The 14,674-nt window shown below is 36.0% G+C and overlaps 1 protein-coding gene across 1 annotated transcript in view; it reads left to right on the top strand.

Moving 5' to 3' along the window:
- Positions 1 to 10,638: 10,638 nt before the first annotated feature.
- The window catches only part of LOC127848679 (transcription factor Sp9-like), an 8,701-nt gene continuing 4,665 nt past the window's right edge, over positions 10,639 to 14,674 (top strand). Inside the window, exon 1 of the mRNA XM_052381268.1 lies at positions 10,639 to 10,758. Coding sequence (XP_052237228.1) covers positions 10,732 to 10,758 — 27 coding nt within the window. The 5' untranslated portion in view covers positions 10,639 to 10,731. The remainder of the gene's footprint in view (positions 10,759 to 14,674) is intronic.

Raw genomic sequence — 14,674 nt, 5'->3', positions numbered from 1 at the left:
GTTTATGTAAGCACAAATCGATTTTCAACTGTTTCAAACTGTTGGGTCGAAAATTATGGAAGACTAGTTGCAATAATGGTTTTCAATCACCACGCTTAGCACCAAAATAGAGCGATTCTTTTGAATGATGATGCAAACTGGGTGATATAGAAATATCACCAAAACTGTAAATAAAAAGTATAACGTGTTTCTGTAATCAGTCTGAATTTCATGTAAGTAAAAATCGGCGAAGAATTCGCTGGTGACAAAACAGTTTCTCTTTGTTAAAGCCATTTGTAGAAATAGGATATTTACTTACTAATCGATTGTTATATCCTTACTATATTTCATTTCAACAATGGTTAAGGATAACACATTAACAATTTCTCTTTTCACCTCCTCAAATTTAAAGCAAATATGGTCGCGAAAATAGGTGTTAAAAATTTCGAGTTGCATAAGGATGTTTGTAGGAATGTAAAAACTGACGCGTATAAGCGGCCAGCGCCCGCCGCCTCACGGTGGGCTTTCAACCGTATTATAAAAATATGTTGCTTCCGGATCAAAAAATATATATTTCACTTGTGGTTGTAGATTGTTTTTCCTATTATTACACGTAAAATAAAATTGGATCATTGAAGGCAACACATATCCTTAAGTTCTTGCTGAAAGAAACTTCAATCAGTGAAAATATACGATTTTATAGGTTCTACCATTTTATTTACTTCTCTTAACAAGTGTTCATATGTGTCAACTATTGAAAAAAAACATGTGTTAACCAAACAATAGATGCACCAATCGACAAAACTATTCTTTAGCTACAACGACGCACGCATTTAATTAGTGTTAGCCTATGTACCTGCTTTACAGGACATGTTCGTCATTACGTCACGTGCACGTGAACATTCATCCAATTCATGTGGCCATTCATCACTTTTAGCTTTGTTATTATCTTTGTTACGTAAATTGCGTATGTTTATGTGACCAAATGTCACAAATAAGACTTTTCACGGATTATGGACTCGCACATGCTTCCATACGACTCTACCACACTGTTATAGTAACGTTTGGACTAATATCGTCACGTTCACGCGACCATTCATACAGCGTTTCATTAACTTTTTATCGTACAGTGCTAATATTTCAATGGTCAACATTCCCAAATAATAGTTTTCCTGAAATATGGACTACTAGGTGCTTGTTGAGAATACAAACAGTTACAACGCTCTTATAGCCAAAAGCAATCTATGGATACTCCACATGCAATTCGCGCTGCTTTGGTTGGAATTTTGTCAAGTTAATGTTTTTCGTCGTGAATGCAATTATCCTATATTACGTCTGAATATTCTACCACGTAGCTTTGACCGTGGTCAAGTGCCTAAACGTAACAAACAAGAGTGTTCTCTGTGTATTTACTGCTACAGCTCGCAAATATCAAACATGCACTGACCTTTATTCATGCATATATAAAATACCGTTGCAATGCATGTTTTTGTGTCCGCAGTTGTTAAATCGACGCTGTTATATAATTATACTGTCTTTGAGACACTTCGTATATTCTGTGCTCGGCAAGACGTATCCACGTACACACAAACTTTAGTTCCCAGCTTGTGACACTAGTGATGAGGCGTCTGTAGACAAGCCTCGCTCGGGGTTCAATGCATTTGTAGACAAGCCTCGCTCGGGGTTCAATGCATTTGTAGACAAGCCTCGCTCGGGGTTCAATGCATTTGTAGACAAGCCTCGCTCGGGGTTCAATGCATTTGTAGACAAGCCTCGCTCGGGGTTCAATGCATTTACGTAAAGTCAGGCTAATCAGGGACAACACTTCCGCGCCAAAACAAGAAGAAACTTCCTTAAAAGGAAAAATACGATAAAAGCGGAATGTTTCGTACCCTGAGTAGTGTGTGCGGACTGCACATGATTATCTGGAAAACACTGCGCAAATGTTTTAAGCCCAGTTTTCCCAGAACGAGTCAATTTAATCAAGCTGATGACGGGAACGAACTTCACAGACAGAATGTTCATCAAAAAGTGTATAACGGATCATGGTAACTTGTAATGGAGATTGTTCTAATCGAATAAAGCGGAAATGTGTGTTCAAATAACGATCTTGAATGATGCGATAAAGGAATTGAATTGAGTTCGGGTCGAATGTAAATTAAACACACTCCCATGAGAGCACATTGTCAGCCAACACTGAACTTCGAGGATTCGTCCGTTTTAATGTCTCGGATGGTGCATTCAGTTTTCTCGATTAACAAAATATTCGTTCAAAATGTTTGTATTTAGAATGAAAATGTTAGCCTTGACATGTATGCACTAAAAGGGTTATTCCTTATCTAAAAAGTATCATTCAGAACGGTATAGTCATTCGTAATGGCTTAAAATCGTTGATGCTGTTATTGTTGATGATGATGGACGTAATATGATGGTTGTCGTGATAGCAGTACCAACGACGACGACGACGATGATTATGGTGAATACGTATGCTGAATTTGCGTGATGAATATTGTGAATAAATAATTGATGATGGTGGTGATGATGATGAGGAGGAGGACGACGACAATAAAGAAGAAGAAGACGACGACGACGACGACGATGATGATGGTGGTGATGATGATGATGATGACGACGACGACGACGACGACGACGACGACGATGACGATGATGATGATGATGATGATGATGATGATGATGATGATGATGATGATGATGATGATGATGATGATGATGATGATGATGATGATGATGATGATGATGATGATGATGATGATGATGATGATGATGATGATCGTGTACATGAACGAGTGTAAGGCTTCAGTTTTAAAGGTTTAAATAGTTGAGAGTAAATGTTTCAAAGGCTTTGAAGAAAACCATACTGTACATTAACATTAACAGCTAACGTTATCAACGGGTAGATGGACCTGAACGTAAAGGATCGACGCACTATAGTAGAAGAGAAATTTGCCATTGCAATTCACGTTATTTTTCAATGCCCAATCATAAATTAATAACGATCTTCCAGCCAAGCACGCGACGCTGATGACGTAGCAAGCGTTTGTTGGCATAAATAAAGATCCATAAACGCCTTTTTTTCTGGTTTGGTTTGGAATCAAATTGCTGATCTGTTTTCCTGCATCTTGCTATTTTTGATGAAGAATCGGCAGCCGCTGAATGATTTAATCGCATCAAATTGATTTGAATATCACGAGATGAGCTGCGACATTTTCAATCGCGACTAATGAGGATTATGTTTGAGACCGACCACTTAAAGTAATTTTCGCTTAGGCTTAACTCTCCCGAGTTGAATATCAAAGACGGGTTCACAGTATGCATCAAATCAGTACAACATTTCCGCTTTGGAATTTATCTGTTCGTTAATTGACATAAGCGTCCTTATCGTGATTTGAAGAAATGCTCTCAATCGGCTCTTTTATGAAAGTCAAATGCCGATCCCCCATCAAAAACACTTTGTTCGAATCATATAGGGCTATTTAAACACAAATAATGAGTCCTATAGAGCTGACAAAATGTTAAACGACAAAAACACTTGTTACGCGCATAAGCGACGCCAATCTAGCGCAGTCCCGCGGCGAACAACAATGTCGCTTAGCACGTTGACGGTGAATGGACAAAAGATGGCGCGTTGGATTGGACACGGCTTTAAAACTAATGGACACAATGAAATACAACGATTTTATGCTGAACCTTTTAACACCATCAACGATGTTTAATTTACCACAGTGCATTAGTAGTGTTTGGCGTGGTTCCTATTTCATAGAATCCGTGTAAGGGTCCCACAAGTAGCGGAGACCGGGGAAAAGTGTTACTCTTGAGATTTCATCAAATATCTAGTCCATAATGGCATAATGAAATATTGTAAATATATCTATTAATAAAAAAAAAACATTGTTCAAAATTGTATATTGATAATTTGGTGCATTAAAATATACAATTGCAATGTTTAACCAAGTCGCAAATATGCGGTAAGTGATGTGTAACAACTTACCCTCACTCTGTGTGGTCTAACAACTTACCGTCACATTGTGTGGCGTAACAATTTACATTCACTATGTGTGTCGTAACAACTTACCCTCAATATGTGTGGTGTAACAACTTACATTCACTATGTGTGGTGTAACAACTTACTATCACCATGTGTGGCGTAACAAATTACCGTCACATTGTGTGGCGTAACAACTTACATTCACTATGTGTGGTGTAACAACTTACCTTCACTATGTGTGGTGTAACAACTTACCATCACTTTATGTGGTGTAACAACTAACCCTAACTGTGTGTGGTCTAACAACTTACCTTCACTGTGTGTGGTGTAACAATTTACCTCCACTGTGTGTGGTGTAACATTTTACCTTCGCTATGTGTGGTGTAACAACTTACATTCACTATGTGTGGTGTAACAACTTACCTTCACTATGCGTGATGTAACAACTTACATTCACTATGTGTGGTGTAACAACTTACCTTCACTGTGTGTGGTGTAACAACTTACTTCAGTGTGTGTGGTGTAACAACTTACCTTCAGTGTGTGTAGTAACAATTTACCTTCACTGTGTGTGGTGTAACAACTTACCTTCACTGTGTGTGGTGTAACAACTTACCTTCACTGTGTGTGGTGTAACAACTTACATTCACTATGTGTGGTGTAACAACTTTCCTTCACTGTGTGTGGTGTAACAACTTACCTTCACTGTGTGTGGTGTAACAATTTACCTTCACTATGTGAAAAATGATGGCATTCAATGGTATTAATAGTTTCAAAATTTACTGTTTCAAATGAAACATGTTAATACATATTTCATCACTGATTTATATAAATATTTCAAATGTAAAAAAAGTGTAGAAATCATGAACATAATGTAATTAAACTCACAATAAAACACATCATAATTAGCTTTTGCAAACATGAATCGTCCAATCATCCCAAATGCCGATGGTTTTGTTCACGTTTCATTGACAAATTATCCAAATTTTTGTGTCTTTTTATATTTAAAAAAAATCGAATCGTCTTGCCATTATAACGATGTCCTTCAAATTATTCTTCTGGTCCTTTTGGAAATAAATTGCTTGCCTAAAATTGTTGCGTATATGCACATGTTTTGTAAAGGCCGTAATATGGGTTTGTTTAAACATAAAACAACACGATCTGTTGGGATTCATATTGATTTACAGGACAATTGCAACTCCGTAAAAAGGTTGAAATGCAACCTCCCTACGATAGTCACTTATACTTTGACTTATTTATGTTTATGTTTGTAAGATCATGCACATGTTGTCAAGATGAAAGAGACACACAATTCTAGTTAAATTATCGTTTTTGTCATCAAACTGAACGTCTGTGATTGGTGTTATCAGTTTTCTATGAATGGTGAAACCATGTCTCTATGATTGGTTTAACCAGGTCTATATGATTATTGTTACCAGTTCTCTATTATTGGTGTAATCAGGTCTCAATGATTGGTTTAACCAGGTCAATATGATTATTGTAACCAGTTCTCTAGTATTGGTGTTACCAGGTCTTTATGATTGGTGTAACAAGGTCTTTATGTTGGTATAACAAGGTCTTTATGATTTGTGTAACCAGGTCTCTATAATTGGTGCAACCAGTTCTATATGATTGGTGTAACCAGATCTCTATGATTGGTGTAACCAGGTTTCTGTGATTGGTGTAACCAAGTCTCAATGATTGGTGTAACCAGGGCTCTTTGATTTGTGTAACCAGTTCTCTTTGATTGGTGTAACAAGGCCTTTATGTTGGTATAACAAGGTCTTTATGATTTGTGTAATCAGGTCTCTGTGATTGCTGTAACAAGTTCTATGTGATCGGTGTAACTTGTCTCATAATTGGTGTAACTAGTTCTCTATGATTTGTGTGACCAGGTCTCTATGATTGGTGTATCCAGGTCTTTATGATTGGTGTAATCAGGTCTTTATTATGGGTATAATCAGATCTATATGATTGATGTAATCTGGTATATATAGTTTGTGTTACCACGTTTCTATGATTGGTGTAACCATGTCTCTATGATCGGTGTAACCAGGTCTTTATGATGGGTATAATCAGGTCTATATGATTAATGTAATATGGTCTACATGATTGGTGTAACAACGTCTCTATGATTGGTGTTTCCACGTCTCTATGATTGGTGTTACCACGTCTCTATGATTGGTGTAATCAGGTCTATATGATTGGTACAACACGGTCTCTATCATGGTATACCAGGTCTCTATGATTGGTTTAACTAGTTCTCTATGATTGGTGTAACCAGGGCTGTAACCAGGGCTTTTTTATTTGTTTAACCATGTCTCTATGATTGGTGTTATCAGGTCTCTATGATTGATGTTATCAGATCTCCTTGATTGCTGTAACTAGGTCTCTATGATTGGTGTTACCATGTCTCTATCATTGTTGTATCAAGGTCTCTATCATTGGTGTAACCAGGTCTCTATCATTGGTGTAACCAGGTTTCTATGATTGGTGTAACCTGGTCTCTATCATTGGTGTAACAATGTCTATAGTATTGGTGTTACCAGGTCCCTATTATTGGTGTGAACGGGTCTCTACGATTGGTTTAACTAGTTCTCTATGATTGGTGTAACTAGTTCTCTATGACTTGAGTAACCAGGTCTATAATATTTATGTTAACAGGTCCCTATCATTGGTGTAACTAGGTCTCAATGATTGGTGTTACCAGGTTTCTATGATTGGTGTAACCATGCCTTTATTATTGGTGTAACCAGGTCTATATGAATGATGTTACCAGGTCTATATGATCGGTGTAACCAGGGCTCTATGATTTGTGTAACCAGGTCTCTATGATTGGTGTAACCAGGTCCCTATGATTGCTGTGTCCAGGTCTATATGATTGATGTAACTAGGTCTTTATGATTGGTGTTACCAATCCTCTATGATTGGTGTAACTAGGTCTCTATGATTTTTTTTAACCAGGTCTCTGTGATTTGTGAAACCAATTCTTTATGACTGGTATAACTAGGTTTAAATGATTGTTGTAAGCAGTTCTCTATAATTGGTGTTACCATGCCTCTATGATTGGTGTAACCATGCCTCTATGATTGGTGTAACCAGATCTCTTTGATTGGTGTAACCAGTTCTCTATGATTTGGTGCAACCAGTTATGTTTCCTTTGATATTAAAATTTCTCTATGATTTAAGTTGCCATTTCTATGTTATTTGGTATAACAAATTCACCGTGGTTGGTGTAACCAATTCTCTCAGTTTGATGTAATAAGTTCGATGTGGTCGATGAAAATCGCACTCCAGCGACAGGACAGTGTCGCCATTATACGCGCTCTTTAAGGTATCAGTTCAAATATTTGCATGTTCACAGTCATCGACTTGCTGCGTTCGATTTTACAGATTTGCCACAATGGAAATATGAAAACAAATATTGACATACACTTTTGCTGTTGTTCTGGTGGGGCATTTTGCTGCTAAATGCGTATTTTGTTCCGAAAACAAGAATTTAAAATCTATTGAATGTGTTAATCTTTGAAATTAATTCATAAATCAATTATGTGTCCTGAAAAGATATATAAAATGTAGAATCCTATTTCATTTTGCATATGTTTATTTTAACGTGCTATTCATATAGGAAGAACACATTGTGCAATTTTTATAAAAGCCACGAGTATTCTAGTCCAAAGAATAAAGTATAGAACGGATTCAACGATTGTTTCTTTAGGTACTATATACCAAGTGCCAAAACCAACTACGGCGATATGATAGCAACTTTGCTACGAATGCGACGTTTGTTTACGCACATTGTACCGTATTGTATAACTAGTGCCCATATTATATGTATACATCTGAAAAACAAAAAACCAACAAATTCACAGCATGTCTATGTAGACGCGTCAAGGAGACAGAGACTTAAGTCAGCATAGTCTATAGTGTATTTTTGCACAGCATTTAATAAAGTACATACAAAGTAATGCAGCATTATCATTCTTTTTTACAAATTAGTTAAACTTTTATTAGTTGGAGCATCATCTAATCATGTCCGTCTAAGTTAAGTTGCCTGCCCATCTCTCTTATTTCACCAACACTTTGGTCCTAGAGATGACCCTAACTGACCCGCGGCGGAGGTCACTCATTTCCCCGCCCCCCCCCCCCCCCCCCCCCCCCGCGGAGAGATATTCAGACCCGCGAGATGATGGACGGGGCTTCCGGCCAAACTCGCCGTATGCGCACGAAATAGTTATAACGTACTTCGAAGCGAAATCGCCTTCGTTTTATTACTTCGCCAGTAATAGGGAATTTAGGTCTTTAAACTGGCTTGCTTCGCTCAAATATTCGGGTTTTATTGTCAGTTAATCTAATATGACATGGGAAAGTACGAGAATTATCACCCTGTGACAGCCGCAGTTTAATTTAAGGGTCCGGAATTGTGGTCAAGCGATGTCGGTGGCTGTTTTACAAGGCAGTTGCATAATGTGAATGCGCCGCGCTGTGACTTTTAGAGCTTCTGATCAAAGATTCTCCCACTGATCCTGGCCTGTCTGCCGCGATCTGCGAAGAGTCGTTATAACACTTTATTACTATAATGAGTAAATGCGACAATAAACATTTTGATATGGTTTTGTCTTAGACGCTCAATTTAAATGTAGGGACAGGATAAATTCAACAAAACAAATTTAATGTCGACACACTGATCCCTGACTCATATCCACATCATCATCATCATCATCATCATCATCATCATCATCATCATCATCATCATCATCATCATCATCATCATCATCATCATCATCATCATCATACTTTGACTAAGTTTGATGACTCATGGACATTTTGCATACACTTCTCTTTAACGAAGACTGCATCCCGTATGTCTCGCTGAATCAGATTTATTCAATCGTTTAAAATACAGTTTTAATGTCACCTATAAAGTTAATATCTGTCGTTCAAATTAAAGCCGTAGCGACGATGTATTGAGGCGAGGCAAGGAAAAAAGCGTTCCAATTTCTTACCGCTCCATTTGCGCCTTTACCGTAGCAGGGCAGCACTTTGCCTGATTAAACTGAAAACTCGCCGAGCATCGCGAGTCTATGTAGACGAGGACGTATATACGGACACAATAATGAACATTAAGGAAAAAGGCTTTTATCTATGGAAACTACATTGCTTCGCATAGTTTGTTTTGTTAATACTCACTGTTGTGGAAAATTATGTGCCATTCTGGCTCTTTGCTGTGAAGAGCCATACAGATCGGATTTTCTATCACACGTGGAACAGGTTCAACATGAGAACTGGGAGTTTAACTCCGATAGTTTAAAAAATGATCCAAAGTTTACTGCTTGAATCCGTCTAGAAAAATAATTTCATATGTAATCGACATAATCATCATCATCATTATTATTATTAAACATGTAAACCAAAACCATTAAGTGCCGGTAATGAGCAAAACAATAAATAATTATTGTTATAGTTATGTTGCAAAATGTATCAGACCACGTTATAATCGAAATAAATGTTGCAGTACTTGTGTTTATTGGTCTATAAACAACGCTTGATCGATCGCTAATATTGCTTTATAATTCTTGTATCTTGACTCTAAAACGTTGCCAAATGGAGGATAAAACACGTTTGAATATTTCTGCCAAATAAACATCTACTAACGCCAGCGCATTGAAATTTTCTAACCGAGAAAAACTAGCTGTGATTGTTACGTTTTTAAGTTAAAAAGTCTATAATTATTAAACTTCTTGAACAATATTGATGTTCTTGCAAGGCTTTCTTAATATTTTGCGCAGTATAAAAGATTTTGTGACTTATGCTTTGGACAAAACACAAATACAACTATAACAATAAAATCAAATATGTAAATATTCACACAAAACTCCCTCTCTGCGAGATGTCTATTATAATCGTTAAAATGAACAAATACATTTGGTTGTATTTTAATCGTTTAATATAATAACGAAAAAGTAATTATACCGGATTGTAATAATAACATTAATTAATTACACGTATCACACTTAATTATTAATAAAACGGTTTTATTAATAAAACTAAAAATACCCCCCCCCCCCCGCACACACACACACAAAACTCTTGGAAAATCGTAACATTTTCCCATTTTCATGTCATTTTTACACCAAATTGATTCATTGTTTATAATCTAATTCGAACAACAATTCATAAATTGTTTCGGAATTGTTTGCGTCAAATTCATCAGTGTAATCGCATTTATGAAGCTGTAATAACATTATAACACGAGATAAGCAATTAAATGTTATCTTTCTACTTCATCGGATCTCATAATTTCAGACTCGTGTAAAATTAATCGCCTCCATTGAATATCGGTTTTATCGATGTTATAATCTCGCAAGATGAGCATATTCGTGCGACATTCCGGCCGATAATATCGCCACATCTATGCCTCTGTCGGCCGCCCCTCCACGCCTATTGGGCCAGCACGACACGCCCAGTTTAATGAAGCTGCGCTCTTCCTCTCAGCCCGGTCGCCATTTTACTTCGCGCGACCAATCGAATCGCTCGCTGAATCCGCTGCGTTGAAAACCAGCTTTTGACGCCCTCTATTCAATATTGGAAACGCCCCTACTTCTTCGTTCGCTTTGTACATATCTGTCCCTCTTTAGAAATTAAACCCAGATCTCTTAAAATCACAAGAAGACCAAATATAGAAGAATACTCAGTCGTTGCTTGGAAGGATAAGATGAACTTCATGTAATGTGCGCTGGCTTACAATGACTGGAGTTTCGGCCATTATTGGGGTAAGTGTGCATTTTGACAGTTACAGGATCCATGGTACGTTGTCGCATGTTGAGAGCGCATAGCGCAACTTCAGAGCCATGATTAATTTGCTTCGCTAAATGCTTTATAACTAGATTGAACATCCATTAGGAGACGCAAAGAAACACAAAGTAGCTTAATCTATCGTGGCGCGTTTTATTTCTTGTCAAAATGAATTCCACCGTTTTGTAGATGTGTTCAGTAAATAGAAAAATGATGAAAATCTTGGCAACTTAAAGAACTGGGCGTGTTAAGAACGGTGCTTAAAATATCTTCAGACCAGGCGAGCTGGGTAGCTAATGCTGCCAAGAAAGGGGGCGGACAACAGGGGAATGAATGTAAATGAAACCAAATGGAAAGCTATGCCAGTTTTCTTTTGGATGGTTTCCCGGTTTCAAAGGTGTTGAAAGGATTAATTCCAAGAATTAATTAGGATTTATGAGCAGTTTGAATGTCAGGGGCGGATGAAATGCGGCCCCGAATAGTTCTGGCTATATAGGCTACATTCGTGGAGGACTTGTCGCTCTTTGATTCGAGATACATACATGCGTTTCTAGCAATTAGTTCTATTTAGTGCACGTGCTGATTGTAATACTGATAAAAATAACAAACGATAAAAACACACGTTGGCTTTAGACGGCTTAATTATTGAAAACAAATAACGAAGCCTCCGATGCAACTAAGAGCCTTAGATTCGAACGCACGGGAAAAACACGTTTTATATAGCATAGCTTTATTTTTTATGTTTACATGTCAGACACCCATTGTAAACATATTCCTTAAGTCGCTTTGCTTATTATTTATCAATGCATAATTTTGAAAATAATGTCATTACCATAAACAAATAGTTTAAAGTGTGAATATCGACATTTAAAAACGGTTACATCAAATACTTCTGAGCCAGATGTCCGTAAAAAACATTAAACATGTTCAAAAAAGTTTTTCAGTGTTTCCTGATATATATCGCCTTTATATATTTATTTTTGTTACAAATTGAGTACATTTTCTTTATGTTACTCTACAAATCAATTGTATATTGACATCAACAAGCAAATACACGTGAAATGACTTTTATCCCTACTGCATACGAAACTGATTATTTTCATGAAGGTTATTGATAGTGTCGTTTTTCTTATATATTAAGTGAGGTAAATTGTAAGTATCTTTGTTGAATATCTTGTCAGCTCACTATAATTGTTCCGTACTGAACGTCGTTACATGCAATTTAGCAAATACAAGAAATAACACAATCCAAACATCGTACAGTGCATCGTATATTAGTTCTGAATTAACCCATTTATGCCTAGTGGACTCTCCCATTCTTCTAAATTTGATCAATTTATTTCCAAAATTCGGGATGTCTAGTACATTTATTTCTATATTTAGAATATTTCTTACAGAAATTCTTTAAGCAAACAGCGCAGACCCTGATGAGACGCCGCATTATGCGGCGTCTCATCAGGGTCTACGCTGTTTGCCAAGGCATTTGTTTCTAGACGCTAGGCATAAATGGGTTTAAACTTAAGACCATCAGTACAGTGAGTGATACAGTGATAGTCCGTTCAGATGCGACCCGACCTCTCGATTCATTAATTTTGGAAATAAATTAACGAAATCTAACGTCGTTCAGTTCCAATCTCATCTACAAGAAAAAATCAAGAAAAAACAAATAGCAGAATATAACATCAATATACATTACACGCTGTTGTGATTTTGTAAGTTTAAATATATACATAAATATTATCTATACATGCATAATACAGTTTGTTTTACAATTGTGCTTAAACTGGTTTCTTTGATCCTCACGCATTAACCGTGGAAGCCTGATCCTTTGCGGTCCCTTAACCATGAAGCATATTTGCGTTGTTCTCGTATCAAGTGTTTAACATGCGATTTGTAAAAATTAATGCCTTACACAGCGCGTTCGTTTCTATTTCTTTTATTAAGTTATGCATCTTTAAGTTTCTGTATTTCGCAATGTGGGTTTAAATAGGAGACACGTTTTTGATGTGTCGAACGATGAGAGAGACTACTAAATGCCAGACCGCTACATGGCAGCCCTAATCTCCAATAGCACAATCGGAGATATAGTTTGGCTTCTGTTATAAAAATATCATTATTCCTTAAGCGATGTCTAATAATTCTGCTTAGATACGATTATACAATCAATACATTTTTTATTACCATGGTAAAATATTAAGTACGTAACAACAGTGTTCATGCCTAGAGATGCTGTCATCATCCGTCTATTGTTTTTTTTACATATTTTTTTAACAACATCGTCCAACAATCGTCATAAAATTTCATGTTTTTAATAAACCATAAACTGAAAATCCGCTCATAAATCAGCTCTGGATAAAAAGAGTTAGTACCGTTTAACCATAAAATTATTAAGGATAATAATTTGCGTTTAATGTCTGAGATCCGTTAAATTGTATCCACTATAAAGATCAAACGGATCTGTACATTACGGAACGGTAGTTTTATGACGAGTAATTATCCCAATTCATTTAGAGGCAAACTATAGACTCTCGAGGCGTCGCACACCAGCGACTTTCTATAGAGCGCCGACCACGGGGTCCGCTTGTTTAGTACTCGAACTTCTGTTTATTTAAATAGGCAATTACATTTTCCGCAAATTAAAATTTAAGTTCAGTGAAATGGAGCGCATGCGATTGCTTCACTTCTTTCTGAGTGGCAATATTAAAGAATGAAGAATGCTGTTGTTTCCGTGCAATTTTTCTTCAAAATCAGCCTAAGATTGCGATGTAACGTTCTTCTTGGTCAGAGTAAACAGATGTAGGTTACATCACACTATACAACACTTTTGACAACTAAATATTGCGTTTAAACGTTAATTAACAAATACGTAATATATTCTCAAAAGTGCAAATAGTAAAAAGGTAAACGACTATGTCCCTTAAAAGTGCCCATAAGGGGAAACTTATTTAAAAATCTGTAAACCACAAATAATGATTGCAAAAATAATGAATCATACTCGCTGTATTCATTAAGACAATTTATTCTTAGTTAAAAATAATTTTATAATAGTGGGCCTGTTTGTTTGGCCCGTTTTATGTATACATGTTGACGCCATAACGGCGTTTTCTTTATATCAATGGGTTGCGCAGTTGATTAAATAAATGCCTAGTGTTATTTCTACGTATGGCTTCTAATTCAAGCGTTCGATACTCTTCGCGTTGTTTTCCCTTTTAATTTTTAGTAGTTTGTTTCTTGTTTTTAATTGTCTAAATCTGTAGTATACTATATTTGATTTAGTTTAATGAATATGCTATAGTAAAGAGAATTTATGTAAAAAAAAAAATTCAACAGGAAACACATTTATCCTTGCAAATGTCTCTTTAAGTATGATGCGTTATTTATTCAGAAGTATTCTGATACTTTATGTAATGTTATTATTCCTTTCAAATGTTAACTTTTCTTATACCAATCACTGGATGATTTTGATATGCCATGGCGCTGGAACGTAATATATCCCGATGGTGCTATAATTGTTAATATATTCCGCACACGAGGCTTGAAACAATAAGATATATACAATTACTACAAAATAAAAACATATAATAATAATAATAATAATAATAATTATTATTATTATTATTATTATTATTATTATTATTATTATTATTATTATTATTATTATTATTAAGAATAAGAATGAGTATAAATATACAAATGAAAAAAATAAAACCATAGCCATAGCAAAAACTACAAAAAGAACCATATTAAGTATAATAAATATAACCAAGAATAACATAATGTTAATGTAATAATGATATTTCTGTATTCTATAAGCAGCCATATGAGCACGGATGTTATCCAGTACAGGTTAGAATACAAATATCACAATGAACAATGTAGGGGATATAATACCTT

The sequence above is a fragment of the Dreissena polymorpha genome, chromosome 10, assembly GCF_020536995.1.
Source record: "Dreissena polymorpha isolate Duluth1 chromosome 10, UMN_Dpol_1.0, whole genome shotgun sequence".
Classification (NCBI taxonomy): domain Eukaryota; kingdom Metazoa; phylum Mollusca; class Bivalvia; order Myida; family Dreissenidae; genus Dreissena; species Dreissena polymorpha.
The sequence above is the reverse complement of the archived record's forward strand: the minus strand, read 5'-3'. Positions and strand labels throughout refer to the sequence as shown.